Consider the following 27,502-nt stretch of genomic DNA (forward strand, 5'->3'; position numbering starts at 1 on the left):
ACTGTTTGTTTGGGGGTAGTTGGTGAAGCAGAGTTACTATGGCAACAGCTGATGGATCTCGTACCTGCCACCCAAAAAGACTGTCATTCATTCCCCCAACACTCATTGAGTGGCTGTCATGTACCAGGTACAACCTCTGGAGGTTTTAAAATGAAACACACACACAGGCACACACACACCCCTCCACCCACAGTCAAATAACCATTGAGAGGAGAGAGCAGATCAGTGTAACCATTACACTGAGTGAACAACTCTATCATCCAATTTTCTTTAAATGTATTCCAGGAAGTCCATTTTCCCTGGGTGAGAGCATGGCGGTCCCAGGGCTCTCGTGGTCCCTCCTGAGAAATACATCAGCTCTGCAGTGCCCACAGTCACAGGTCATGGTTTAGTAATTAAAATGTCAGCCGTGAGGCAGAGTCAAAACTCCACTCTCAGAGTTCCTGTCATGGCGCAGTGGAAACAAATCTGACTAGGAACCAGGAGGACGCAGGTTCAATCCCTGGCCTTGCTCAGCGCATTAAGGGTCTGGTGTTGTCGTGAGCTGTGGTGTAGGTCACAGGCGTGGCTCGGATCTGGTGTTGCTGTGGCTGTGGTGGAAACAGCAGCTGTAGCTCCGATTCAACCCCTAGTCTGGGAACCTCTATACGCCATGGGTGCGGCCCTAAAAAAAGAACAAAAAAAGCAAAAAACAAAAACAAAACTCCACTTTTTATTCTTTCTTTCCTTTACATATACATTTTTTTAAGGGCTGCACCTGTGGCACATGGAAGTTCCCAGGCTAGGGGTCTAATCGGACCTGTAGCCACCAGCCTACACCACAGCCACAGCAACGCCAGATCCAAGCCGCATCTGTGAGCTACACCACAGCTCAAGGCCATGCCGGATCCTTAACCCACTGAGCAAGGCCAGGGATCGAACCTGCAGCCTCATGGTTCCTAGTCAGATTCATTTCTGCTGTGCCACGACAGGAATTCCCAAAAGTCCACTCTTAACCCAAGCTGGAGACCCCTGTCTCCACTCCCAGGGCCCTTGTGTGACCTAGCTTGTTCTCCAGTGTAATGTAAGAGATGAGGTGCCCAGGCAGTGGAAGCCCAGAGGCCCCGCAGGACAGGAGTGGGGTCGTCCCCACCAAGAGGAGAGACCCATCTGGGCGTGACTTTGGGTGGCCTGCCTTCAGATCAGGGACCCGGAGCGCCTTGATCACAGGCCCAGGGACATGGAGGACAGTGCTCTTGGGTTAAAACAAACACTTCATGCAGGGCCCTTGAGAGGCCCTAAATTAAATGGCTCTCAAGAGGAGAACACAGGAGTTCCCGTTGTGACTCAACAAGTTAGGACCCCAACTAGCATCCATGAGGATGTGGGTTCAATCCCTGGCCTCGCTCAGTGGGTTAAGGATCCAGCATTGCCATGAGCTGTGGTGTAGGTCACAGACATGGCTCCGATCCTGAGTTGCTGTGGCTGTGGTGTAGGCTGACAGCTGCAGTTCCGATTCAACCCCTAGCCTGGGAACCTCCATAGGCTGTGAGTGTGGCCCTAAAATGCATAAAAATAAAAAAGAGAGAGAGAGGAGAACATGGTTTGGAGGCAAAAGATGTCAGACTGCCAGAGATGCCCACCCCAGAGGGGACCTGCAGGCAGGATGCTCCCTCTCTCCTTGAGATGCAGATGGGGACTCACTAAACTGTCACGGCCTCTTCCACTCACCATGGTGACAAGATCTCAGTGACCTCAGTGGCCCCGTGGCCCCTGGCCAGAAGGCTCTCTGTCCACTCAGCTTCCTTCGGGAAACCAAAGAATGCCAACTTCACCAAAGATCACAGCAAGTGAGGACATGGCCACAGCCAACCCCGTGACCAAGAGCCAGAGCCACCCTGAGGGACGAGGACCATCTGGGGCAGAAGGAAGGCTGAGCGTGCATTTTATACCTAAGGAAACGGGAGCCCTGGACAGAGACGCACAGGTACTTTGGCTCATTGGAGAAGCTAATGAGCCCACTCTCCACTCCTAATTAGTTGTATAATCTTGGACAAACCGCATAACCACTCAGAATATTGGTTTCTTCATCTGGAAAATGGAGTTAATTATGTTGACTGCACAGAGCTGCTGAGAGCATCAAACGAGAGGAGCCAGGTGGAGGCGGCTCTTCCTGGACCAGGGCGTCTTGGTGACCATCACCCTGCCTATCCTCTCCCCGTTCCATCTCGGGGCTCCCGGGGGGTGGGGGCAGCAAGGGGCTGGGCATCATCACAGCACACACGGATGTCCTTGCTGTCCACCACAGCTCTGAGCCTGCCAGCCAGGGGGCAGAGGGCAGGCAGGGGCTCCCACCTGTGAGGGGTCGCATTTGGAGCATCAGCCAAGGTCTGGATGGTTCCTTGGAGAAGCCACAGATACACCCCTGCCCTCCCCACCTGCTGGGTGCCATCTCTTCTTTAGCCCCAACCACAAAGAGGCACGGCTGTTGCCATGAGGTCTAAGGTCATTCCTCCTGTCTCTTCCTTCCAGACCGCCCCACCTGGACCTCCCCTCATGGGGGCTGCCATTCCTGCCCCCAGGTTCAACCACCTGGCAGGACCACTTCTGGCTTCCAGAGATCAAGGACACTAGCCCTACCTGCCTCCCGTCTAGCCCTAGGGGTGCCCGGATGGGATCTACCCATGTCCCAGTTACACTGCCCAATGTCTATAGAGTCAGCAGTCATCTAAATGAGAACAACAGCCCACATGGACCAATCTGGAAGAGTGTCCTCAGGGAAGCCATTGCCTATAGAGATGCACTCTTCTGTTCCAAAGCTCCCGGGCTCCTGGCCCAGGTCCCCAGGTGTCCTGAGGATGGTGCCCTGGCCAAACACCAGCTACCCTGCTTTCATGGTCCTTTAGACCCGCACAAATCTGCCATTTGAATTGGAAATATCTCCCATAGAGGAAGCTTCCGGCATAGATAGAGATACCCAGAGCCCGTGGGCAACCCTAGGGTGGCAGCCGGGATGCCTGCTTGTGACTTCTCAAGGGACCCAAGCCAGAAGCGTTCTGCCTGTGGATCCTCTAAAGCTTGATGTGTAGACATGATCTCCGTCACAAGGGAGTTTTTAAGGCATAACTAAATAGCAATTGTATTTTTAAAGCCTTTGGCAAAGCGTCCCATAAAGAACGCTTCCTGTGAATGGCGGTCATCTATATAAAAATGATAGAGATGGCGTGAGGGGGGGATTATCGCCAGAGACAAAGAGACACGAATTCAGGTCAGGATAGCAGGTCTCTGGGAGCGAGGCAGCTGGAGGGTCCTGAGAATTAAATGTCAGTGGGGACCCTGTCCCTGGTGGTCACTTCCCCGTGGCCACACGCAGACAGCGGGAGATGTGTGTATGTGTTTTAAAAATCACCAGCATTAAAATCCACTTAAAATATTAAAGCAGCCCTGATGTGGGGCACTTAGAGTGACATCAATGTCTCCCTACGACCGCCTTTAATTCTCTGCAAAGTGTGAGATGAGCAAACAAAACCATTATTTTGCCATCTTATCTGCGGTGGCTAATTCTTTACTCTCTGAGGGCCATGGAGCCGCTAAAGAGGAATTTTCTTTCCTCCACGAGCAGGGCGTTTGGCATCACTTAGTTGTCACTTACAAGGACCGTTCAAGGCCAAACTCTTTCCCACACACATGTCCCCTTCCATTGAGTCAGCTTGATGTGTGTGAAAAAAAACCTCAGAAATAGAATATGATTGTGGGGGTGTCCCAGCTCTGAACCTAAAAAGAGTCCCATCCTCATGATAAGCCAAGCCTGGTCTAAAACGGGACAAACCGGGAGCATGGACAGGCCAACCTACTGAAACACTAAGAAAATAGACAAGAGGTGAACAAGATTTGGTCAGAGAGACAGAGAGAGAATGCGAATAAAACACCACGGGAATGAAACAGGCTATAAATACAAATATCTTAAACGTCATAAGAAAATGCATGAACAGTTTTGTGCCAATAAGGTTAAAAACTGGGAGGAAAAAAAAAAAAAAAGGACCAACTAGTATCCATGAGGACATGAGTTTGATCCCTGGCCTCGCTCAGTAGGTTAAGGATCCGATGTTGCTATGAGCTGTGGTGTAGGCCGGCAGCTACAGCTCCAATTCGACCCTGAGTCTGGGAACCTCCACAGGCTGCAGGTGTGGCCCTAAAAAGCAAAAAAAAAAAGGAGAGAGAGAGAAAGAAAAATGTCAGAGAGTGCAACATGTCCCTGACGTCACCATAACAAAGGAAGGTATTGTATTTTCTGCACTAAGTGACTTCTCTTATCAAGAAGGAGGAGGAAGAAATTTTTTTTTTTTTTTTTTTTTGTCTTCCCGCGGCATATGTAGATTCCCAGGCTAGGGGTCGAATCAGAGCTGTAGCCATCGGCCTACGCCAGAGCCATAGCAACATGGGATCCGAGCCGCGTCTGCGACCTACACCACAGCTCACAGCAACGCCAGATCCTTAATCCATCGAGCGAGGCCAAAGGATCGAACCTGCAACCTCATGGTTCCTAGTCAGATTCGTTAACCACTGAGCCACAACGGGAATTCCAAGAAAATGTATTTTTAAAGGGTAAAAACATCGCCAAATTTTCTGAATGTAACTTTTGCTTTTAATGAGAAGAGCTAACACTGATGGAGTGTCTGCTCTGGGCCCGTCCCTGAACCCAGAGCTCAATGCGCATTACCTCATCTAACCCTCGAAGCAACCCAGGCCAGTGGGGAGCCACTAGGGCCCCATTTTACAGATGAAGAAACAGAGGCTTGGTGAGGGGAAGTAACTCATCCGGGGTCACGCCGTGAGATGGGGATTCTGAATTTGTCTGACTCAGAGCCTGAGTTTTCCATCAAACATATATTCTGACTTTCCGGAATCGTCTCTAAACTTTCTCTATTTTGACTGCTTCTGATAGTTCATTTTTGTCGGGCCTGAGACAATAAAACTTCTGCCCGGAAAAGAATGATCTAGTCATTCAGATGCTCATTTTGTTCTTGGGCCAGAAGGCAGATTCTAGAAAGCAGCTCCTCTGCCAAGGTGAGTCAGAGCCTGATGTACAGATGCTGCTGGATGGTTTGAAGACGGAAGGCCTGGCCAGCCTCACAGGCGAGCATCCCTGAACCGCCTACTCTAAAGGATTTTGTTTGGCCACTTGGGGCTGTTGAGAAGAGCTTGCTGAGTCTCCATGGGGCTGGTCCCTGGACGCTGCCCACTGGCCTACAGCAGGTGCACTGCCCCCTCCTTGGGGCCACCTATCCTCTCACCCCTGCCCCCAGAACACCCCTCTCTCCTCCCTCCTGGACACACAGACCCCTCCCAGATTATCTGGGCCCCTGCAGTTACCCAGTGGGGTCCCAAGTGGCTCTGCTACTCTGACTCCTCGAAAGTCCCCTACCCACCCCATAACACCTGCGGCCACTGTGACCACCGCAGCTCAAGAACCCACGCCACCCACTGTGACCCTGCTCAGCAGCAGCATCCCCTAAACTCACCCACTCCTCACTTCCTTCCAGACTCTGTGCTGACCTTGATCTTGGACCATCCATTCAGCTCAGACCTTGGCCCCCTCAGACTCTGCTTCCCGTGTTTGCTCGTTGGCTCCCTCCCCGCTTTCCCACAGGGCCCACCCCCCAGGGGGAAGCAGAGGATGGAAGAATGCCATCAGCGACCAAGGGTGGAAAAGACATGACATGCTGGTCACTTTGCCATGTCACTTAATCCTCGCAACTCCTTGTAATTTATTTATCCTCCGCTTTATCCAGAATTGGCTTAAGAAGCCTGTGAGGCTACAGAAGAGGCCAACTAGCATGAATTAAAAGCAGAAGCAAAAGAATAAAGAGACAGAGAAGTAACAGGATGCCTAATGGTGTCCAGAAACTCTATGCTCTGTGGGGCCCATGGCTTCGCCTCGAATATCCCCTATAGCCAACAAGAGGAGGAAGACTGAGTGGTGGCTGAGGCAGATGTTGCCACTTCCGGCTGACCGGTGAGGAAACTGACCAGCAGGTTGAGTGACTCGGCCAAGGTCACATCTTGAGATTTAAGTCTAGGCCCGCCCTAATGAAGATGCTCCCCAAATCTAGAAGAGCCCGGGCTCCCTCTCGAACAAGAAGCATCCATCAGCCTCCCTCAGCCACAGGGGATCACCTGGACCATTAGAGAAGAGGCCACCTGGATGCAGTGGGCTTGTCCCAGGGCCCACGGCAAGGGCAGTGGCCTCCTACCGCTGCTCTGTCCTGCTCAGAAGCAGAAGCAATCATACCCCAGGGCAGCCCCCGACAGATGCCAGGGAGCTGGGGGTGGGGGGGGGGGCGGAGGCAGCCCTGCAGGACCGCCCACTCTTCTGTGTGCCTCCCCACTTCACCCCGAAGGCAGTGTCCAGCTAATAGCCTTGTCATCTGGGGAGATAACATTAACCTCATCATTAGCGTTTTACTAAATAAGTCATTTTAAATTAATTACATCACGCTCTGGAAAGAATTAGCTCTGGTTGACTTTCCTGTTCCTGCTGATTATGGCGCTGGCAGAATCCATTAGTCCTGAAGATAAACCGGAGGGTTTGTGGACACACTGGGTAGACAAGCTCATGTGGGGCCAGGGGTCTGGGTGCCTTGGGAAAGCTGGAGTCTGTGGCCACGCAGCGTGGCTTTGGGTCCGCCAGGGACCCCTCCGGGGCCGCAGCCATCAGCGCTGAGCCCAGGGGCCAGGCTGCCAGGCTGCCAGGCCACCAGCCGGCCTCCTTACTGGTTGCTTTGCCCTTTGCCTCTTCCTTTGTTGGGCGGGGTGGGGGTGTGGGGGGGATCTGTAAATTGATTTGTTAACGCCTTCCTGTCAATTTGAGAGTCTCGAGAACGGCTGGAGACAGAGACGATGCCCTGGGGAAGGGAGGAGCAGGTGGGCTGAGAAACAAGCTGGGGTGGGGGCTAGGGAGGAGACCATTCTGGGAGCACGGGGGTGTGTTCAGAAGATGCGAGTAGACGGTCCCCCGCTGGTGTTCCTCCTTGGTCCCTGCCAGGGACTGAATGGTCTTGTCCCCTCACCATGCATGTGAGCCCGCACCCCTCAGTGGGACAGTGTTTGGAGGTGCGGCCTCTGGAGATACTTCGGTTGCGAGGGTGAGGCCCTGGTGAATGGGATGAGTGCTCTTAGCCAAGGGACCCTAGAGGGCTCCTCACACGCTTCCTGCCCTGTGAGGACATGGTAAGAAAGTGGCAGAGTTCCTCTTGTGGCTCAGTGGGTTAAGAACCTGATATAGTGTCCATGGGATGTGGGTTCAATCCCTGGACTTGCTCAGTGGGTTGTTGCCACAAGCTGTGGTGTAGGTCACAGACGTGGCTTGGATCTGGCATCGCTATGGCTGTGGTGTAGGCTGGCAGCTGTAGCTCCGATTAGACCCCTAGACTGGGAACCTCCATATGCTGTGGGTGCGGCCCAAAGACAGACAGACAGAAAGAACAAACGAACGAACAGAAGATGCCCATCTGCAACCTGGGAGAGGGCCCTCCCCAGAACCAACGGTGCCGACATCCTGGCCTCAGACTCCCACCTCCCACCCTGTCCGCTGTTTCACCCAGTCTAGGGCACTCTGTTACAGCAGCTCAAAAGGACTAAGGCTGCCACCACCACTCAACCTCCCGCAGCCTGTTCCCTCAGCGGTCAGCGGGAATAACCGCACACTCAGGTAGGGGTGTTGGAGGGCCGTCCTTTTGAGGCAGAATAATTACGCAGGGAGTCAGTGCAGGAGTGGGGGCTTCGATGCATCCTTTGACATGGCCACTGATGAACATCTGCCACTTAAGGGCTCCAGGGAGTATCGTCCCCATAGTCCTTGTTTACTAGAGGGAGTGCACCTACACCCAGATGGACATTAATCTCCAACCCACTCCTCAAATGATACAAAAGGAGTGAGAGGAATGGTGACTCAGTCTAAGGGAAGAGACGGGCAGAGAAACCATAAAGCTTGCAGGACATTTCCAACCCTAAGACCCCAGTTGGACAAGGACTGATAGAGGCAACTGGGCAAGGTCAATGGGAGAAAGCCACATCTTTCTGGACCCCACGTTGGTACCCCACCCCCATCTTTAAGGGACCAAAACCCCTATAGGACAATAGAGAGGGGGGGACTCTTCTTCCCTCTCCCAGCCTGTCCTGGGAGCTATTTGCTTTCGGGTAATAAAGACTTTTGCTTGCTTGCTGCCTGTGTGTTTGCGAAATTCATTCTTCAGCTCCATGAACAAGAACCTGGATTCTGGTAACATCCTTCCGGCATCAATTTGTAGAGTTAACAGCTAGATTTTAATGGAGTACCGGCCACATGCTGGACCTCGTCCTGAACACATGGGCCACTCCATTTAATCATGGTCACAACCTTAGGAGGTAGGTAGGTGCGATAACTAACCCCACTTCAGAGGGGAACAGTTAGGGACAGAGAGGCAAACCACAACCCGGTGGCCCAAGGTCACACAACCACTGAGTGGCAGGGCTGGGCTTTGGGGCTAGACGGTCATCCCGACACCCCCTGCTCTTAGCTGCTATGCCTTGTCGATTAAATGAGATAAAGCATAAAACAGTTCCTAGAAATTCTGACATAGAGAGAAGCTCCACTACTGTCTGACATTATTGCTGTGAATTTTGCCCATGAGCAGGATGGAGAGGAAAAGTCAAACAGGAGAAGGACATGGAAATTCCACTGGAAGGGACCCTACAACCCTGGGTTCCTGGCTGCCCACCTCTTGCTGACAAGGATCTACTTGAGAAACTGCTTCTCCCACAGACACTTTAGTCATTTTCCAAAATACAGAATGTGGGGCTGGGGGAACTGGGAGGGATGGAGTGGCCCTCTAGCCCAGCTCCCCCAGAGGACAGAGGAGGAAACAGAGGCCCAGGGACAGGTCCTCTACAGCCTGATGGCCTGTGCTCTTATTTGCATATCGCTTTCCATGAATTTGCATATTGGGCTCCAGAGACTCCACCTTTGAAACAGAATGAAAGACTTTATGGACACTGAATTCTGATGTAAGAATTGACTCGACATACTTGAAATGCAGAACAGAGCCCTAGACTGCCAGGAAGAGGCCGGGCGCCTGGTGACAGAGGACAGGACGGGCAGGCAGGACCCAGCCTCCTCCCGAGCACCTTCAGAAGCATTACCCCCTGGGGCCCGGGTGACCCAGGAGCTGCTCCAAGGAGCCACGAGACCCGCTCCATGACAGCCCAGCAGAACGGGGGTGCAGACCCAGGACACATGTTCTCCTGGTACAACCTTCAGGAGGCTTCAGGAGGCTATGCGACCTCCCTGAGATTGCTGGAGGGCTAGCAACAGTTCACAACAGAGCCAAGACAGGATCCCCAGCCCCACAGTGACGTCCATCTTCAGGGTGAAGCTGCCAGGAGACCCCTTGGAGGTACAACTTCTTCCTTCTCTGGCTGGGCGGGGGGACCTCAGGATTTCCAATAGTCCCCTGTGGGCCGAGAGCTGCCCCCTGTGGAACTGTCCTCTGGGAAAATCCAGCGTCCCCTGGATGAACCCAAGGGCTGGTGAGTGCTGAGCTGTGTGGACACACCCTAGCTGGTCCCTGGGGGGCTTCCATGCAGTCAGCTGGGTTGGCGGTGTGGTTGGCAGGCGGGGCCAAACAAGGGAGAGAAATACAAACACCTGCCACAGAAAGAAGCCAGGCAGCGGGGCTGCCCTGCTGGGGAAGGGCAGGCAGGGCTGACCCCAAGAAGGCCTGGCTTTCTCCTTGCCAGCACAGGGGTGAGAAGTGAGCACCAGGCTGGGTGCAGCACAGTCCCAGCTGCTGCAAAAGACCTCGGAGAGCTCCCGTCAAAGAGACAGGACTGGGGACCCGGGGCCACCAGGAACTCAGTGAGACCAAAAGATGAGGCCAGAGGAGCTCCCGTTGTGGCTCAGTGGTAACAAACCTGACCGGTATTCTTGAAGATGCAGGTTTGATCCCTGGCCTTGCTCAGTGGGTTAAGGATCTGGCATTGCTGCGAGCTGCCGTGTACGTGGCAAATGGGGCTCGGATCTGGTGTTGGCGGGCAGCTGCAGCTCCAATTGGACCCCTAGCCTGGGAACTTCCACATGCTGCAGGTGCAGCCCCTAAAAAGCAAAACAAAACCAAAAACAAACAAACAAAACGGTGAGGGAACCGGGGTGGAGCTGGAATGAAGGCTTGGGAGTCATCGAGGAGGCTCGTGGATGCCAGGGGATTTGACTGTTATTCTGCTGGCAGGGGGACACCACTGAAAGTTTTGAGGAGACAGCGACGCAGTGATGATTTGGGAAATAATTCCTGACGCAAGAGACAGATGGCAAGAGCTTGAAAGGAGAAGAATCAATTAGGCAGCCTCTGCACCAGGGCAGGCCAGGGGGGACGGGGAGATAGCCTGATTTCGAGCAGCGGGAGGGAATGGGGGAAACTAGGAGGGAGCAAAAAAGGAACTGACAGGAATCAGCGAAGGATGAGCAAGAGGAAGGCGCCAGGATGGCTGGGTGATGACATCAAGTGACCTCAAGGATTTGGGAGGAGCAGGCATGGACCTCGCAGAGATCCCAGTAGGAGGTTGGAACGTCCAGAGATCTTTGGGCTGCAGACAGGCTGGGGACTGACCTCATTCAAAGAGCCAGAGAAGGAGACTGAAGAGGAAAAAGGGAGAAATGGGGACAGAAACCCAGGGGGATGCTGAGCAGGTACAGGACAGACATGACCTCAGCAGCTGGCCATGCGGAGGCCACCCACGCGTTGGTGGCAGGAGTCAAAGAGAAACAGAAACAAAACTCTGAAAGATTTGCAAGTGCAATGAGAAAATAAAGCCCCAGAGTGTACACAGTCACTTCGACTCCCAGAGGCTGTCTGCGAAAATAAGAATCTCAAGAGGGCAGTGAAAAGAAAACATGTAAATATCCTGGATTATTCAGAACGATTTATCCATCTCGTTAGTAAGACGGCATTCTTCAGATTACTCTTCTCTTAATGAATTCAAATGGAATCTTTTCACAACTTTATAATTAGAGATGGTACAAGCATTTTTTTGGGGGGGGGGGATCTTTGTAGGGCCACACCCGAGGCATACGGAGGTTCCCAGGCTAGGGTTGAACCAGAGCCTACACCACAGCCACAGCAATGCCAGATCCGAGCTGCATCTGTGACCTACACCACAGCTCCCTTAACCCACTGAGCGAAGCCAGGGATCGAACCCGCAACCTCATGGTTCCTAGTTGGAACAGCCAAGTTTCAGCATCAGAATAGTCCTAATAAAATGCAGGGGGGAGTTCCTGTTGTGGCACAGCAGAAACAATCCAACTAGAATCCATGAGGACACAGGTTCGATCCCTGGCCTCGCTCAGTGGGTTAAGGATCCTGCGTTGCTGTGAGCTGTGGTGTAGGCTGGCAGCTACAGCTCTGATTCGACCCCTTGCCTGGGAACTTCTGTATCCTGTGGGTGCAGCTCTAAAAAGAAAAAAAATGCAGTGGTAGCTTGTCACTCTTTGGTTCAAACCTTCAATGACGTCCAAGCTCAGGAGTCAAACTCAAAGTCCCCACAGTGATGAGTAAGGATCAGACCTGGCTGCCTACCACCCACCTCCCCAACTCCTGCTCCGGCCCCGAGGGCCTCCTTGTTCTTCCGCCAACCTGGCCTTTCTGTGTTCTTTTGCTTTCTTTACCTTACTGTTCTCAGGGGTATCCAGAAGCTCCTCCCCTACATGTTCCAGGACTTCACTCAAAGACCATAATCTCTGGGATGCCTTGCCAGACCCTCCTATTTAAAACCGGATGCTTGGGAGTTCCCGCTGTAGCTCAGGGGGTTAAGAATCTGACTAATACCCATGAGGATGTGGGTTGGATCCCTGGCCTCACTGAATGAGTTAAGGATCTGGTGTTGCCATGAGCTGCGGTATAGGTTGCAGATGTGGCTCAGGTCTGGTGTTGATGCAGCTGTGGTGTAGGCTGGTAGTGGCAGCTCCAATTGGACCCCTAGCCTGGAAACTTCCATATGCCGTGGGTGTGGCCCTAAAAAGCAAAAAAAAAAAAAAAAAAAAAAAAGCAACAACAAAAAAATGGAATGCTTTGTCCAGAAAAGACGAAAACTCTAATGCAAAAAGATACAAACACCCCAAAGTTATAGCAATAGCATTATTCACAATAGCCAAGACATGGAAGTAACCTAAATGTCTATCAACAGATGAATGAATAAAGATGCGGTTCAGGGAGTCCCCGTTGTGGCTCAGTGGTAAGGAACCCGACTAGTATCCATGAGGACTTGGGTTCAATCCCTGGCCTCATTCAGTGGGTTAAGGATCGGGTGTTTCTGTGGCTGTGGTGTAGGCCAGCAGCTACGGCTCCAGTTTGACCCCTAGCCTAGGAACCTCCATGTGCCACAGGTTCAGCCTTTAAAAAAAAAAAAAAAAAAGATGTGGTACATACATACAGTGGAATATTACTCAGCCATAAAATGAAAGAAAGTCAGATAAACACAAACATCATATGATATCACTTACATGTGGAATCTAAAAAATGAATCTATATGCCAAAAAGGAACAGACTCACAGACGTAGAAAACAAAATATGGTTACCAAAAGGGAAAGGGGATATAAATGAGGAGTTTGGGATTAACCAATGCACCACATGTATACAATGGACTATTACTCAGCCATAAAAAAGAATAAAAGTAAGTCAGAGAAAGACAAACATCATATGATATCACTTATGTGTGGAATCTAAAAAATGAATCAATATACTGAAAAGAAACAGACTCAGAGACGTAGAAAACAAAAATATGGTTACCAAAGGGGTATAAATTAGGAGTTTGGGATTAATCCATACACCACTACATGTAAAATAAACAGCAAGGATTTACTATATAGCATAGGGAACTAGATTCAATATCTTGTAATAACCTATAATCATAAGGAATCTGAAATATATATGCGCATATATATATAACTTATTTTGCTGTGCACTTGAAGTTACCACAATAAATCAATTATATTCCACTAAATTAATTAACAAATTGAATGTGTGCCCCAGTCTCTCTCTCACACACACAAACACACAATTATGTTTTATTTCTCTTCATAGAGTATGCTATACATACTATAGAATTTCTCGTTTATGTTTGCTTATTGTCTGCTTCTAGTCAACTAGAATGTAAGTCTAGAAGACATGGATTTTTTCTGTTTGCTCACTGCTGTATCCCCAGAGCTAGAAAAGTGCCTGATGTTTTGTGGGAACTCAAAAATCCATGTTGAATGATGAATCTCCAGTGTAAGGGACCGCCTACCTTCTGACTCCTTGTCTGCAGACTCCATATCGGGCTCTGCCAACAGGGGGCACTAGCAGCAGGGGAACCTGCTTCACAATTATTCCCACAACTGTAAAACCTGTCCCCTAGTAGTACAGCCTCCCCCTCCAGAGACACCAGGAACTCCGAGGGCAGAGTTTCAGCTTGATGGAGTCTTTCCTCTAAATTTCTGTTTTAATAAATCCAACCTCTTCCCTTTGTTCAGCCCTAAGGGTAGTAGCTTCCCGCAACTGCTACCTCCAGGGTACCTTTAAGTATGCTTTTTATCCATTCAATTCCTAGCTATCACTTTATAGCTAGATAACAGTTGCTCTGTTTAATTCTTTCTGTTGGTATAACTTGCGGTTTCTGTCCCCTGATAGACTGTGGCAGATACAACCCGCCCCACAGGAAAACCTCCCATAGCCTACAGCCTTCCTACCTGACCGCCTACCTGTAAGCCAGGAGCTGGGGGTGTGGGGGGAGGGCTCCAGGCCCTCATGATCCAGGGAAAACTGGAGGGAACTTGCCACACATAGCCTTGCCTGAACCCCGAGAGGCAGCTAGTGCCCTCATGGCTCCCTGTGTCTGTCTCCACCGCATGCTGAAGCCACTTGCTTTTACACTTATCTTTCTCCCTAGCAATAGTGACTGTCCCCACAGGCAGGGATCAGGTCCCCTCTAGCTCAGTGGCCAGCCTGCACACAGTAGGAGCTCAGTAATGCTTGGTGAGCCTGATAAATATTTGATAATCCAGGAGTTCCCGTGGTGGCTCAGCAGGTTAAGAGCCAGACTAGTATCCATGAGGATGTGAGTTTGATCCCTGGCCTTGCTCACTGGGCTAAGGATCCGGTGTTGCTGTGAGCTATAGTGTAGGTCGCAGATGGTGGCTTGGATCCCGCGTTGCTGTGACTGTGGTGTAGGCCGGCAGCTGCAGCTCCAATTCGACCCCTAGCGTGGGAACCTCTATATGCTGCAGGTCCACCGCTATAAAGAAAAAGGAAAAAAATTTTTTGATAATCCAGATATTCCAATATAATATAAAAGCCTCTTATTTTAACATGATATCCAACCTAGTATAAATACAAAAAAAAAAAAGAAAAAAAAATCCATGTGGCAGTAAAAACAAAATAGAGAAAAAAACCTAGTCTGCTTTAATCACCACAGTGCAAAATGGGACTTGCCGACGTGAAAACGTGGCCAGTCCCCAGTGAGTCTCTCTCCTCATAATGTTCGGCTATCATTATGTTTGCATCGCATCTGCGTGTTATTATTTACATTTGGTGGTGTTTGCACAGTTGGCAGGGCTCCCACGGAAGCTTTCCCTCTGAGCGTGGAGATGGCTGTGCGTCTTCTGGAAGGGTTGTTGAGGTCCCTAGACAACGACTGCCAGACAGGCTTTCCTTCTGTCTCCGCCTCTGCCTCTGCCTCTGTTTCTGTCTCTGAGTCTCTCTCTCTCTCACCTCCCCTGCCCCGACCCTCCCTTCCTCTCTCATTTCTGGGAGAGCATCTACTAGAATCACTTGTGCAACAGATAACGACCCCTTTATAGCTGTTGGTGCTTCCCCAGTGTAATTAGCAAGTGCATTGTTGTGTAATTCAGAAATTAATTAGTAGTAAATGTTTCAGGAATTGCAGGTGGAAGCGGGAGGCCGCTGTGCTTCCTCAGCCATGATGGCTTTCGGCTCCAAGGGGATCATTTCTGGCCTCCCCCCCCGGGGGCTTTCTGGTAGCTGGCCTGCTCTCCTTCACCCTGGGTGGTGAGGACAGAGCTGCAGAGGCCACAGCCGGCTGTGCTTTGGCCCAGTGCTAAGCAGCAGCCACTGAAGGTGGCTCTCAGTGGCCCAAAGAGGCAGCTTCCAGCCAAGGGAGTAGAGGAGGAGATGTTACCCAGCAACCTGAACCTCCGGGGGTCGAGGGTCTTGCCCACGTGGGGAATAAGCTAATTCCTTCCCTCTATAGAAAGGAAAAGTACCCCCAGGCAGGATCACAGCACAGAAGACGGTACCAAACAAGGGAAGGTGGCCGCCTCCTGGCCCAGGAGGTCCTGCGGGAATACAGGGACAGCCTCAAAGTCACAGCACAGCCCTGAATCTTCCAGAAGAGCCCAGGCTTCTCCAAACAGGCTCTACTTTTTTCCTAGGCTCTTCCCTTTTCTCACACTGTTCCCTGCATGTGGAATGTCTTTTCCTCTCATTTACTGGTGCCTGCACAATACCTAGAATGTAGCTGATGCTTAATTAGTAAATATTTACCAAGTGAATGAATGAAGTCCCAGCTGTCCAACTCCTCCTCCCCTCTCCTGCAGGAAGCCTGCTCCCTTTCCTGAGGCTCCTCTCTCTCGTCTTTTCACCTGATTTTTCTGTGCTTCCCTTCCAGCACTGATGTTTCAAATTGTTATTTGTATATGAGACTGTCTCCCCCATCAGACTGTAAGTTTCTGGGAGGCAGAAAGCTGTGTCATTCACCTTCCAATTCCCTCCCTGTAACCCCCAGGGTGAGCACAGACCCTGGCTTGTAGTTGGTGCTTAAGATGCTTATTGATTAAATTACTGAGTAGACTTGAAGAGCATGGCTCCATCCCCTGGGAGTCCCCCCCTCTGCCCTCCAGAGGCTGTGCCCACTGGGTAAGCCCACTGTGCAAATCCACACTAGAGTGTCCGTGAGCTTCTGGAACAGGCTCCCTGCCTGCCCCTTCCAGAGCACAAACAGACTCGCTTTGACTGCAGGAACATTCTGGCTTGAATTTCATCACCAGATAAGGTCTCTCATCTCCTAATCTTCTCTTCTCTGTTGAATTCCATTTGATTCAACAGGCCAACACTGAAGGCTTAGACTCTGCACGGAACCACGGCACCTTCTAAATCCTGGAGAATCCCTGTCTGCTTTCCCGTGTTTTTACTGACAGAGGCATTCCCCGCAGGCAATACTCAGAGGCAGATCTCGGATCTGCTGTGCCCTCTGGAGCCTGGCATCACCAGGGCCAGGACAAGCAGCGCCCCTCCCCCCACTGGCCCAAAGGAGCACCTGCTGGTACATCGACTCTGGGAATATTGCTCACTCTCAGGGTCAGAGAAGATGACGACCTGAACAAAGACTGGGTGTGGCCCCAGAGAGGAAGCTCCAGCCCAGTCTCGGAGTCAACAAGCCACCAGCAGGAGATGCCGCCTGCAAGGACGGCGTGCTTGGACAACAACCACAGTAGGGGGAAAACTAGATGCCCTTTCCCCATATTCCAGTGCCTGCAAAACATCCTGCGTGGTCTTGGGGAGAAAGCTGGGGATGGGCACTGAGAGTTAAGCAGCCTGAGCAGCAGATAGAGTGGATTCATATTGCCAAAGTTCTTTCTTCTTTTTTTTTTTTTTTTTTTTTTTCCATTTTAGGGCTGCACCTGAGGCATATGGAGGTTCCCAGGCTAGAGGTCGGTTTGGAACTGCAGCTGCCAGCCTACACCACAGCCACAGCAACACCAGATCCAAGCCTCATCTGTGACCTACACCACAGCTCACGGCAACCGCATATCAGCACTTGCCCTGGGGCTTCTGTGAGGGACCAGTGCAAAACCCACCCTCTCTACTGGGAAGACAAATGAGGAAGTCCTGAAACAGGTTAATGCACTTGCCTGGGGGAGGAAGCCCCAGAAACTGCAGGAACCTCACTGGGGAATCCACCCCCGGACACGCCATTCAGGAGGGGCCCGTCTTTCCTGAGATGCAGCTGCATCAATGAAGAGACCACACCAAAAAGCAGCGCCTCCACTGCCTTAATCCAGCGGGGAGAAAGGGGCATAAAGCAAACGCTCAGGTGTTTAAGAGAAAAGCGAGGCAGTGCTAAGATCTCTGGCCCCACAGGCCGTGTTGGCAAGAAGACCCAGGACAACCCTGATGGGACCCAAGACCCCCTAAGCAAAATCATTTTGCGATGAAGCTCTTTTGCTGTTGTTGTTGTTACTGGACTATCCCCCAAAGTAGCCTATAGGTCTTAAAAAAAAAAAACCTGCCTGTTGCAAGTGGATTAGAACACCACTTTCCATGTAGGCAGCCATTCTGTATTTGAAATGTAAGGGAGAACTGCTTTAGAGCAGGTTATTTTTACAGAATGGGGTAGGTGTACCTGGCCAGCGAGCATCAGACTAACACCAGCTGGGCAGACAGGGACAAGCGGGGGGCGTCTCCAGGCAGCCTGAGGGCAGCTGGACATACACCTGCCGAGTCCTGTTAATGGAACCTCTGGTGATGAAAGCTCCCTTATCTCTCTGGCCGGATAAGGAAGGACCTCTCTTCTGCTGGGACCCACTGGCTGCCAAACAAATATACCTCTCTCTCCATGATCTGAAGAACTGAACTCTCCCTCAGAGGTGCCAACCCAGAGGGTGCTCCTATGGCCCCCTTCAGTTAAGGACCTACCCCTTCTTCCCCTGGGCCTTGAGAGAGTTGAAGGCAGCATTGAAGTTGACTGATATTGGGTCAGAATGGCCATCATCAAAAAGTCTACAAATAGGAGTTCCCATCATGGCTCAGTGGAAATGAAGCTGACTAGCATTCATGAGGATGCAGGTATGATCCCTGGCCTTGCTCAGTGGGTGTTGCCGTGAGCTATGGTGTAGGTCGCAGACGCAGCTCAGATCCCACGTTGCTGTGGCTCGTAAGTTGTTGATAAGAATGTAAATTAGTGCGACCACTATGGAAAAGAGTACGCAGATTCCTTAAAAAGCTAAAAATAGAACTACCGTATGATTCATCAATTCCACTCCTGGGCATATATTTGGACAAAACAATGATTCAAAAGGATATATGCACCCCAATATTTGTTGCAGCACTATCCACAATAGTCAAGACATGGAAACAACCTAAATGTCCATCGACAGATGAATGGATTAGGAAGATGTGGTACATACGCACAATGGAATACAACTCAGCCTTATAAAAAGAAGAAAATAATGCCATTTGTAGCAACATGGATGGAACTAGGGACTCTCATACTAAGTGAAATAAGTCGGAAAGAGAAAGACAAATACCATGTGATATACCTTGTATGTGGACTCTAAAATATGGCACAAATGAACCTGTCTGCAGAACAGAAACAGACTCGTAGACATGGAGAATAGACTTGTGGTTGCCAAGGAGGAGGGGGGAGGGAGAGGGATGGACGGGGGGCTTGGGGTTAGTAGATGCCACTATATCTACTAACAAGGTCCTACCGTATAGCACAGGAAACTATAGCCAATCTCCTAGGATAAACCATAATGGAAAAGAATATTTTTAAAAGAAGGTACATATGTATATTACATAACCAAGTCACTTTGCTGTACAGTGGAAATTAGCATAACACTGTAAATCAGCTATACTTTAGGAGTTCCCGTAGTGGCTCGACAGAAACAAATCTGACTAGCATCCGTGAGGACGCAGGTTCGATCCCTGGCCTCACTCAGTGGGTTAAGGATCCAGCGTTGCCGTGAGCTGTAGTGTAGGTCACAGATGCAGCTCTGATCTGGCATTGCTGGGGCTGTGGTGTAGGCCAGCGGCTACAGCTCCAATTCGACCCCTAGCCTGGAAACCTCCATATGCCTCAGGTACGACCCTAAAAAGACCAAAAAAAAAAAAAAAAAAAAAGACAACCTACAGAATGGGAGAAAATAGTTGCAAATGACGAAACCAACAAGGGCTTAATCTCCAAACGATGCAAACAACTCATACAACTCGACAACAACAACAAAGAATTATGAGAGAGCTTGTTCCCCGCTCTGCTCTCCACCATGAGCAAGGAGCCTGCAGCCTGTACGCAGAAGAGACTTCACCAGAACCCAACTAACGTCGCGCTGACCTCAGACTTCCAGCCTCCAGAAATGTGAGAAAATACTCTGTTTTTTATAAGCCACCTGGTCTCCGACATTTGCTATAGCAGCTGACTGAGACATTCATCCTTGTTTCTCCTTCATTCCCACCGTCTGTGTAGAAGAGCCAGCCCTGTCCCAGCTCCCCGTTAGGACTCGAGGCTATGGCATCTAGTTTCTTATCCACAATAAAGATCCCTGTGGTCCAGCTGTGACCAAAACTAACCTGAACTGCATTTCTCCTCAAGCTATTGGTCAGGGAAGAACTCCTCAGAGCAAGAATGTTCCTTTCCTTTCCTGGCCCCGAGCCAATACTGATGTGCAGGACAGCACCTTCCGCCAGTGAAGAAGAAAGCCCTCTTCCCCGTACCCCACCCCCGAAGCCCAGCCCCACACCCTCCCCAGAGGGAAGCCAGGAGTGGCTCCTTCCCTAAAGGCAAACCCCAGAGGCAGCTTGGAGCCATGGGACTTTTTTTTTTTTTTTTTTGTCTTTTTGCCATTTCTAGGGCCGCTCCCGCAGCATATGGAGGTTCCCAGGCTAGGGGTTGAATCAGAGCGACAGGTGCCAGCCTATACCACAGCCACAGCAACGCAGGATCTGAGCCGCGTCTGCCACCTACACCACAGCTCACGGCAACGCCGGATCCTTAACCCACTGAGCAAGGCCAGGGATCGAACCTGCAATCTCATGGTTCCTAGTCGGATTTGGTAACCACTGCGCCACGATGGGAACTTGGGAGCCACGGCACTTCTGAAGAACAGCCTTCCTAAAGAAGGAACAGCCCAGGGCCCTCCCCAGATGGCATATCACTGGAGAAAGGCAGAACACATGTGGGCCACGACTTTAATTAATTTGTCCCTCCCCTATGCCCCGAGATCAGCTTAAATGCTGCTGATCTCCAGCTCCTGGGGCTGTTCCATCGAGAGAGGCCAGGCTCGCAGGGAACAACAACAGGCAAGGAAGAGAGGAATAACAGTGAATGCCCCCTTGAGGATAACTGTTCCCAAAACTGTCAAGAAGGGGAGAAAAGAGGCAGGCAGGTGGGCACGGAGCGTCACCGATGAGGTCCAAAACCCTGGGTCAGACCAGCACACAGCACAGCCACTGCAAACGAAGGAGACGGAGGTGAGCTCAGAGGTCCTCCGGGAGCTGGTGCGACTGCGCCAGAGGCGGTCCCCTGCCTCACGTGGGTGTTAGCTGGTCCCAGCTTGGACCTCCAGTAAGCGCCTGAGCAAGGTCACTACCCCTGGGTCAGAGCCCCATGGAAAAATGACTTAGGAAAAGCTGAGCCCCAAAGGGACTGCCAAAAATAGGAGTGCATGTGTGTGCGTGTGTGTGTGCACGTGTGTGTGCGTGTGTGTGTGTGTGTGTGTGTGTGTGTGCACGCTGATTTCAGGTTCAACACTACTGAGCTAGTGTTTGGAGGCATCCACAGATATGTTTCTAGGAAGGCCCTTCTGAGATCCCTGGAAAGGGGTCAACAATGTTCCCATTCTAGAGAGAAAAGAAAGTGGTTGTGGAGTTCCTGCTGCAGCACAACGGGATCAGCAGCATCTTGGGAGCACTGGGATGCAGGTTCATCCCCCACCCGACACAGTGGTTTAAGGATCCAGCACACCTGCGGCTTAGGTCACAACTGTGGCTCAGATGTGATCCCTGGCCCAGGAACTCCATATGCCCCAGAGGCAAAAAAAAAAAAAAAAAAAAAAAAAAGACCAGAAAGTGGTTGTACTTAGACATTCAGGCGGACCAGGTGCCGGTGCTCAGTTCCTCTGCCTGATAAGCGGGTGGAAGGCAAGGCCTCCCTCCTGGCCTGGCCCTCAGGACACATGCACACCTGCAGCCTCACAGGCCAGTAAAGGCCCTGCTGCATAGATTGCAGCCCTCCACAGGGGAAGGGAATGGCGCTGTCTGTGTTGGACATTATGGCCTTGTACACAGTAATTTTTTTTTTTTTTTTTTTTTTGCTTTTTAGGGCCGTACCCATGGCATATGGAGGTTCCCAGGCTAGGGGTCGAATCGGAGCTACAGCTGCAGCCTACACCACAGCCACAGCAACGGAGGATCTGAGCCACATCTGTGAGCTACACCACAGCTCACAGCAACACCAGATCCTTAACCCACTGATAGAGGCTAGGGATTGAACCCGAGTCCTCATGGTTCCTAGTAAGGTTCGTTAACCACTGAGCCACAAAGGGAACTCCTGTACACAGTCATTTACACCCATTATTTTGCACCCCCACTCTGCTTTTTTGCAATTTAATTCTTTTGTTTCTGATATCCCATAGGTCAACCGAAGATCCCTGCTCCTAGAAGTTAGACACTTTAAGTGTCTAACTTAAAGTCACCCACAACTCCATCCAAATGAATAAGAGCTTGCATCCTTGAAATATGAAATGTAAGTGTAGATATATCTTTAAAACAACAACAACAGCAATAATAATAAATAAAAATGTCTGAAAGATGGATGACAATCACACCCCACCTGCAACGCCTGCCACAGAACATGCATTGCATCCACGTCGAAATAAGACAGGTCTGTGTGAATGAATAGCATGTGGCAGCAATACTATCCAAGAATTTCCAAACACCATCGGCAAAAGCAGTTCATCAAAATTCAAGCCACTGACCTCAGCCAGAGAGAGCCGGACGATGCCGTTCTGGTCCTTGTCCAGAAGGCTGAAGATTTCTAGATGCCAGAGGAGGAATGAAATCAGATTGGGATATTCTTTGACTTTGGAACAGCCAGAGAGCTGCCTCTGTCCATCTTCCGTGCCCCCGATCAACCTGGTACCCTCCCCCTACTCCCTGCAGCCTCCCAGCTCCCACTTAGCTTCCGAGACCCTACAAAGCTAGACCTAGATCCAGTGCCAACGGTGGGGATATGGGGCAGCAGATGGCCCCCTGGCCAAATAGATGAACATCCAGCTGTGAACAGAGATGGTCCTTTTGCCATTTCCGTCTTCAGAAGCTCTAGAAACTTCCAATTCTTTCAACAGGGGTGGAGGATGAGGCTATGGAACGGAGGGCACTGCCCCATTTGTGGGTAATCCAGTCTCTTAGCCTGGCCTCTGGCTTCCTGACCCTTCCTTGGTAGAATTTTCCACCTCCCAGCCTTTACTGGAAGGCTCCTTCCCTTGACAGGATACCTTAGCATGAGCCCAAGGAGGCAGAAGACCATCTGGAGCCTTCCAGAAGGGGACCCTGTCCGCTCCCTGAGAGGTGACACATGGCGTATGATCCCCACGAGGCCTAGATGTGAACAGATGCTAAAAGCCATTTAAGGACCATTACTGGGACTCAGTCATTTGGCCCACTGATTGCACTTAGTAGGTGCACGGCAGTTGTTTTAAATCTCCCAGAGGAGCAGCATCATGGGCGTGGCCATCTGGGACTTCCTCAGCCCCTCCCATTTCTGCTTCCCCCACCACGGTTGCCACAGTTACGGAGGCGTGGCTGGTTCCGCCTCCTGGCCTTGGCCCCGCCCCTGTCCCCCCTCACCGCCATCCCCTGCACCTCGGGAGAAATGGGACGGGTTTAAAGCAGGGAGGAACTCACTGAAGAGGGTCTCCAGGCGGATCATACAAGCGAGGAAGCCGTCAAAGTCGATGCCCAGTTTGCTGCATGCATACCGCGTGACGATGGTCTGCTGTACCTGGTTGTTGAGGGTGAAACCTGCGGGCAGAGGGTGCCAGGGTCACAGGGGCAGTGGGGAGGGCTCGGCCTTGTCTCCATCACAACTCAGGCCTGACTCCGCCTCCTTCAAAGGATACCGGGAGGGTCTGGTCAGCCAATCAGTCTCCTTTTAGCTAACCTTCAATGGGTCGGCGCCTCCCCCCTGGTCCAAAATGAGGCCCGGTAGGTCCAACACTAACTGGGCTATGCATTGCATTGGCCACAGCAAGAACAAGCAGAGAAGGGGAGCGCCGGCCTCTGCTTGCCCATCTCCATCCCAGCCCTGTCTTTGGTGGTCGCTGTCACTTGCTCAGGAACCACCAAAGCCCTTGGAAGGAGTCTGAAGAATCCAGCAACCTTCCTCCTCCCTGGCTAAGGAAGGTGCTCAACACACCATGGTCGTCCCATCGACACCCAACAGAAGGTAACCACCACGTGTGGTCATTAGCAACTGTCATATTAAGAATGTTTAAAATGGGAGGTCCCCTTGTGGCTCAGTGGTAACAAACCCAACTAGTATCCATGGGGACGCAGGTTCAACCCCTGGCCTCACTCGGTGGGTGAAGCATCCAGCGCTGCCAGTGAGCTGTGGTGTAGGTGGCAGGCATGGCTCAGATCCCAAGTTGCTGTGGCTGTGGAGCAGGCTGTCAACTGCAGCTCTGATTGGACCCCTAGCCCAGGAACTTCCATATCCCATGGGTGGGGGTGGGCGCAGCCCTAAAAATTAAAAAAAAAAAATTTAAGTTTAAAATGAGCACATCTGGGTCTCAAGACCTTGTCTGCAGGATGTGTCCTCACCTGCCTTCTGGAGGGCCGCCCTCATCTCATGGGCATCGATGGTCCCCAAGTGCTTAGCATCGGTTTCCCGGTAGATCTCCTAAAGCAGGAGAAAAATTCCAGGTGGCAAACAGCTGTCTGTGGCCCCTGCAGATCCATTCCCCCCCACCCCACCCCCACTGCCCCACTGCTCCCTCAGAGAAGACTTCACCGATTCCTCCTGAGAAGTTTCCAGAACAAACACAAGTGCCTGAGCTAAGGGCCGGTGCTAGTCCCTCGGGCCTCTGAACAGCAGAGCTGTCTGTGAAGGCCCTGGCACGGCGTCTCTCAGCGGCTTCTTAGTCCCTACTGAACAGTATGTCCAGGTTTTGTGTTGGTTTCGACTGTGATTAAAGATCTGGTCGGACCAGGGTATGGAACAGAGGAGGAATGGGTGTCGGGAGGGTGAGGGGCTAGAAAGAGAACAAAGGAGAGTGACCAGAGCCCAGAGGAAGCCCGAGGGAGGAGGGAGTTACCAGATACTTCTCAATCTTCCACCAGAGCGTCTTGAATTCCACCAGCCCCAAGGTGCCTGTCCCATTGCTCTAATCGGGTTAAAGGCCAACAGGATCAAGCTTAAATTCCACAAGCTTTATGGAGTTCCCTCTCCCGTGACCTTGCACAGTGAGTGTCTTAAGACCTCAGTGAACATCCGTATCTGCAGTAAGCAGGGAGGGCCCTGGGGGACATGGTGGGAAGGGCTGGGCGGGAGACAAACTCACATGATGCTAATTCAAATAATTCCCACCCTCCTTTGATGTCAGGTACAGAGCCAGAAGCAAAGGGCAAGTCAGGAGCCTAAAGCCCTCCTAGAATATCAGCCAGTAGCATCTAGCACCCTCGTCATCCTGGGTCCTTAAGAAGGTTAAGTGGGGAGTTCCCTTTGTGGCTCAGCGGTAATGAGTCCAACTAGTATCCATAAGGATGCAGGTTCAATCCCTGGCCTCCATCGGTGGGTTGAGGATCCGACATTGCCGTGAGCTGTGGTGTAGGTTGCAGACGAGGCTCAGATCCCGAGTTGCTGTGGCTGTGGTGTAGGCCGGCAGCTGCATCTCTGATTGGGCCCCTAGCCTGGGAAACTTCATATGCTGTGGGTGTGGCCCTAAAATGCAAGAAAAAAAAAAAAAAAAGGTCTGTCCTTGTAACCACAATCCACACTAAGTGTTGGATACAACATAGCTTTCAAACCCTCAGGACTACTTCGACCAGCATGTCTGAGAAGAGCAGTCTGCAGTCAGCCAGTGCTCTGGTCTAGCCAGACCCAAGTATGCTTGCAGCTCATCTCATCCTCCCATGACCACAGGAGCCACACGCTGTTACCCATTTTCCAGGAGGAGAAACTGAGGTTCACAGCATTCAACAACTTATCCAAATGTATACGGTTAGTTAGTAACAGCTGGGACCAGAACTTGGACTCCTGTCTGTTCCAAAGCCCTTGTGCCAGATTCCCAGGGTGTCCTCAATTCCAGAATTGCCTGCAGACTCCCAGGCTCCATCCCTGACTTACCGAATCAGCATCTCCAGGAGTGAGACTTGGGCAACTAGATTTTTTTTTTTTTTTTTTTTTTTTTGCTTTTTAGGGCCACACCTGTGGCTTATGGAAGTTCCCACAATAGGGGTCGAATTGGAGCTGTAGCTGACGGCCTACACCACAGCCACAGCCACACGGGACCTGAGCTACATCTGCGACCTACACACAGCTCAGGGCAACACCAGATCCCCAACCTACTGAGCGAGGCCAGGGATCAAACCTGCATCCTCACGGATGCTAGTCAGATTTGTTAACCACTGAGCCATGACGGAAACTCCATGGGCAACTAGATTTTTTAAACTCCATGGTTTTTAAGGGCTGATACATGCTATAGTGGACCACATATTATATGATTCCATTTATGTGAAAATATCCAGAATGAGCAAATCTATAGTGTCAGAAAGTGGTTGTAGGCAAAGGGGTTGAGGTTGTTGAGGGGACGTGGGGAGTGACCACGAATATGGGTGCAGGGTCTCCTTGGGGGTGATAAAAATGCTCTAAAATGAGTGGTGATGTTTGCACAACTCTGAATAAATTAAAAACCGTTGAATTACTCCCTTTGCATGATTTGTGAATTCTATCTCAACATGGCTGTTATATTTACACAAGGCTCCATGGGTGGTTCTGCCACATTTCCTGGTTCAGAACCACTGCCCCCAAAGCATCCAAACCACAGAACAGACATTCTTTTTTTGCTGGGGAGTGCACCCAAGGCATATGGAGGTTCCCAGGCGAGGGGGTCCAATCAGAGCTGAAACTGCCGGCCTACACCACGGCCACAGCAACGTGGGATCCAAGCCATGTCTTTGACCTACACCACAGCACATGGCAACACCAGATCCTGAACCCACTGAGTGAGGCCAGGGATCGAACCCATGTCCTCATGGATACTAGTCAGGTTCGTTAACAGCTGAGCCACAGCGGGAATTCCAAACAGACATTCTTGAAGAATGACAGAGTCACTGTCCTCCTGGAGCCATGAAAATGCAAATACCACTGGGAATAAAAAGTGACTACAAGGTCACTCTCAAATCTAAATTAAAGTCCAAGGGCCAGTTTTAGAAGAAAGATTCAGAAATCAAGGAACTATTTGCAGAAAAGTGCATCAACTCTTACAGTTTCTGGTGGCCCACAAATTAAACTGTTAACTATGCAGGCGTCACAGAAGGACACAGGGCTGGAGAGGCCCAGCACCTGAAGCTCTGGGACCTCAAGAGCACCCGCCCCCTCCAGCCCTGGCGGAGGTCAGCATGGGCATGCTGGCCCTCTGAATGGCCACTGCGCAAGTCAAATCACTCCTCTCTCCCCGGAGGCCATCAGAGCTCTTCAGGAATGAGGCCTTCTGAACTTGAACCCCCCAAGGCTCAAGTTTTCAGAGAGATCACCCTTGACATCAGCACCACGGAGAATGGCAACCAGGACCCACTGGGCCACTGTTTGTTTGTTTGCTTGCTTGTTTTGGTCTTTTTAGATCCGCGCCTGCAGCATATGGAGGTTCCCAGGCTAGGGGTCTAATCAGAGCTGTAGCTGCCAGCCACAAGCAAGGCCAGGGATTGAACCCACAACCTCATGCTTCCTGGTTGGATTTGTTTCCACTGAGCCAGAATTAAAGGATTTTAAACAAGTGCCCTTCAACAGGGCATGCCTGATTCTTCACCCGTAAAATAGAGAGAATCTCAAGCTTACTGAGGGGCACACATGAGATGACATTTCTCTTTCCAGCTTGAGCAGGGCACCTGCCAAATGCTCAGGAGATGCTGGTTCCCTTCGCCCACTTTCCCTTCCTTCATTAAAGTCAGGATCAAAGCAAAAAGAATGTGCCGTGTAAAGGATACATCCATCAGGCTGATCATCTCCCTGCAAGTGTTGATGTCGAAGCCGTTGAATTTTATGTCAGATCCTAAGCGTTTTAACAGAAAAGAGGGGAGGGAATCAGGATCGCTTGAAATGGGAAATAATCTCTGAGGCAGGAGGCCACCAACAATGCCAGGCAGAGTCCAGAGGCGAATGTCAGCTTCACAAAAAGGGGAGAGCACGACGGGGGCTTCCCTGCAGAGACCCCCCTGGAGGAGGGTCCCGTGGGTGTTGGCACTGGGGTTCAGAACCTCAGCTTTGCCACGGGACTTCAGCAGACGAATGTCTCTGAGCTTTGATTGAGAATAAGGACAATGAGAGGGAATAAGAACAATAAAAGGGGAGGGGTGGGGGTGGGGGGTGGACTGGAGTTCTGAGACTGGAAGGTACACACAGAGGGGCTCAAGTCTGAAGATGGGGAAGCGTCAGGGTCCAGGACAGTTGGAATCCTCCCCCGTCACAACTTCCCCAGAGACGTGTAAGAGAAAAAAAGTTCTTA

General features: G+C 51.1%; 1 protein-coding gene across 3 annotated transcripts in view; it reads right to left on the reverse strand.

Moving 5' to 3' along the window:
• CAPN8 (calpain 8) overlaps window positions 1-27,502 on the reverse strand; it is a 147,276-nt gene that overhangs the window by 61,297 nt on the left and 58,477 nt on the right. For 2 of the 3 annotated variants that reach the window (XR_014817503.1, XM_084979342.1), the window contains exons 15-20: window positions 26,985-27,049; window positions 24,095-24,163; window positions 23,601-23,679; window positions 22,686-22,802; window positions 21,758-21,816; window positions 19,957-20,231 (exon numbers count right to left, since the gene is read on the reverse strand). Coding sequence is in view for 1 of the 3 variants with exons in the window: in XM_084979342.1 (XP_084835468.1) it covers window positions 20,208-20,231; window positions 21,758-21,816; window positions 22,686-22,802; window positions 23,601-23,679; window positions 24,095-24,163; window positions 26,985-27,049 (413 nt within the window). In the remaining 2 variants the exon portion in view is untranslated. Of the gene's footprint in view, window positions 1-19,956; window positions 20,232-21,757; window positions 21,817-22,685; window positions 22,803-23,600; window positions 23,680-24,094; window positions 24,164-26,984; window positions 27,050-27,502 lie in introns of those variants that run through there. The other variant, XR_014817504.1, reaches the window with a different exon arrangement.

The sequence above is a fragment of the Sus scrofa genome, chromosome 10 (genome assembly GCF_054392235.1).
Source record: "Sus scrofa isolate SSC_HxYL_T2T_F1_AM1 chromosome 10, Sscrofa_HxYL_maternal_Yorkshire_Landrace_v2.0, whole genome shotgun sequence".
NCBI classification, from domain to species: domain Eukaryota; kingdom Metazoa; phylum Chordata; class Mammalia; order Artiodactyla; family Suidae; genus Sus; species Sus scrofa.